This window comes from Ylistrum balloti, unplaced genomic scaffold (genome assembly GCF_031769215.1).
Source record: "Ylistrum balloti isolate Yb309-2 unplaced genomic scaffold, AGI_CSIRO_Ybal_v1 Utg370196, whole genome shotgun sequence".
NCBI classification, from domain to species: Eukaryota; Metazoa; Mollusca; class Bivalvia; order Pectinida; family Pectinidae; genus Ylistrum; species Ylistrum balloti.
The window spans coordinates 2698025-2701070 of record NW_026782173.1 but is presented as its reverse complement, the minus strand read 5'-3'; the positions used below and the strand labels follow the sequence as shown (position 1 = coordinate 2701070).

The window sequence follows — 3046 nt, the reverse complement described above, 5'->3', positions numbered from 1 at the left end:
CAAAGTTCTATAAAATCAAAGGGATGAACTTCGACCCTTTGAAGGAAATCCTATACACAATATATTTCATTAATTCAGATTTTTTTAAATGTACGTACTACGAATCAGTATCATTAACAACGAAAATTGGATTTCCTTAAAAGATATCAAATTTCGTAAGTCTCTTAGCAGTCTCAAAACCTAGTTCGAGGTTTCTGACAAGTTCAATAACAAAATATTTCACGGTTACATTAGATTTGGTAGCGTTTAAAGTACAATGCTATACTAAATACAACACATGTCTTCAGTTCTTAAGGGCATAAAAACAACCGATCCCTACTTTATAACGAAAAGCAATATCTGACTTCTTCCTAGCACCAAACACTAGACTCGGATACTTAACGTTGACTGCTGTGTGGTCCACGATTTAACAATCAGTAACACTAAATAAGAGGAGAAGACTTACTCTGAAAAATTAAAGCATTCAACAATTTGACTCTCCTGCCAAGGCCTCCGCCCCTATATGACCCCGAAGTATCAGTAAAAAGTTCACGTACCTAGAATGGCAACGGACGAAATATGACGGCGACGGCTACATGACCGAACCGTCTACATTCTTGTATGTATCTATTATGGAAAAAGAATTTCTTAAAATGGAACAAAACGTGCTTAGAAGTACAATATCTTCTCAGTTACTCGGTCAACAAGCATCCCCAAACCAACAATTCTGCAGAACTAACGCACTCCCTTACCGGAACACGTAAATGTGTGTCCGGATTAAATAACGCGGGGGATAAAATTCACTAAACACCTTCTAGAGTTGGCGATTACTAAACTGATGTATAGAACACTGCAGTTCTTTGTCTCATGTATATCTCGTTCACAATCACGGAACCAATGTAAGAAGAATTGCCATGGATTTAATGGTAAGGTATACCCGATATATAACGGACACGAGTTTATAAAATATACACGTGTACATACTGCTTTATGTAGATCATCTAGGGCACATGTATTTGTGTTAGAGTACAGGATCAGGCACGAGTGTACATTAAACGTTTGTATAGTGTAGACTGCCACATGCAGTTTCAGAGTAGTGAATGCAGCTTTACATGAACTCTTTACTCTAGAATGTGTGAACCGTGGTTCAGAAATGTAATTTACTTGTAAATTACGTTGTATATTAAATAGATATAATATGCCTCGATTTGAAAATGAAAGTAGACGAGACACTCGGAACTGAGAAGAGTTGTGCTCGTGGCGCGTAGTTTCATAGGAATAACATTTGTTTCTGCTTGTTTTAGTGAATTGCTGTAACTCGTCTGCAATGTGACATAAGATTTGACCATACATGCGAAGACTAACATGTTAAATGATCGGCTATTCAAGAAACGTATCTAAAGAATTATCTAATTGATTTGACAACAAAGTAGGAAGGCTGACCGAAGACAACAAAGTCACTGTACTAACAGCTCAACTTTGGTAGCTTTAGAAGCTTGGTCATATGAGTGCAAAAGTATGTTGTTTAATAGAGATCTCACTTGTTTATAATGATCCCGTGTCGATATAACAAACGATATTTCCACTGGTCAGTAGCCTGTCATTATAAACATAGTTGACTCCATTTCATTTTCTCAATTTTACAGACCATGTCTTGAGTGAAAAATCACACTGGATCTCTCAGTACGAAACACAGAGCATTAAACCTGTTGACTGGCTGGCTCCAGCTGAAATCATTGCCGATCATGTGATCAGTAAAGTGGGAGCATTGTCGACCGGAAAGGAAAAGCCTTTAATACGCCTTTTGGACGTTGGGTGCGGGACCTCCCATGTGCCCCATCGCCTCCTTCAGGATCTACCTCATCCCTTACACCTCGTTTGTCTCGATTACGTCCCTGGTGCAGCTCGCTGGCAAAGTGAAGTGCTTACAAAAATTACGCCGGCTAATAAACTGTCGATACACACCTGTATTACTGGCGATGTACGTGCATTACCCTTTAGAGATGATAATTTCCACGTGATCTTGGACAAAGGGACACTAGACTCGCTGCTGAAGGACAGAGATCGGGCACTTCCGTCCTGTGATAAGATGTTAAGCGAATGTCTTAGGACGCTCCGTCCTGGAGGAGTCTTACTACAGATTACAGATGAAGATCCGGATTTACGAATACAGCTATTGGAGGAGACGTTTTCCCGGATCAAAGTCAAGGCACATGTTTCTTATAGCCAGGTCGACACGCATGGCCACGAGTGTTTTATGTACGTTTTGTCACTTTGATTCAAAATTGACTTGACGCGATAACGCAATGTTAGAAATAGTTGACAAGGCCAATAATAGAAGTTCATTTATCCTCGACCTAGTCTCCTTACTTGTAATTAAGCCAACTGTCGTTTGTTTAAGTTACTACTGTTGGCCTATTTAGTGTATATATCACGAGAACTCTGCAATGCACTAGACAGGAGTTGGGCTTTTCGGGACCTTGTCACTCGGCATGACTTCTTCTTGAGTTCTAGCTGTGGTGATCGTGAAATAGTGTTGTTATTTATCAAGGTCTCTCATAACTCCAATATGGCGCAGAGAACTGCCAACTTTTCTCCAGTTCCACACTGGTGCAAATGAACTGAAATTTCGTTGAATTGTTGGGAGACTGAAATGAATAGTTTCTATAATCATAATTGTTTCTAATCATTTTGTTCACACCTTCACTATTGCTAACAAGTGTAAAAGATCTTTACAATGAGATGAACATTAAAGCGTATGAGCTCTAGTTGCTGAAACATCTGTTGCGTTTTGTCTTCCGCATACGGTGAAATCACAGCGTTAAGTAAAACAAGTAAATAAATCCGTGTATACGATAATATCACGGCGGCTTCAGTAGCAACAGAATAACTATTTTATTAGTTTATAATTAAACTTACAAGGGCTTATTACATGGACAGAACACACCCGATATATTTTACGGGATAACAAGACACGTATTTAAAAGTTCAGCAAAATATTGCTCAGTTACTGCGTACACGTGTATCTTCCTTCGTGCTTCATCATTTTGACCTCGAGATCTTGTAG

At 39.1% G+C, this 3046-nt stretch overlaps 1 protein-coding gene across 1 annotated transcript; it reads left to right on the top strand.

Annotated features, from left to right (window-relative positions):
• Window positions 1-817: 817 nt before the first annotated feature.
• Window positions 818-2728, top strand: LOC132551412 (citrate synthase-lysine N-methyltransferase CSKMT, mitochondrial-like). Its single transcript, XM_060215553.1, has 2 exons — window positions 818-905; window positions 1626-2728. The coding sequence occupies exons 1-2, from the start codon at window positions 818-820 to the stop codon at window positions 2255-2257; spliced, it is 720 nt and encodes a 239-aa protein (XP_060071536.1). The 3' UTR covers window positions 2258-2728.
• Window positions 2729-3046: the final 318 nt, after the last annotated feature.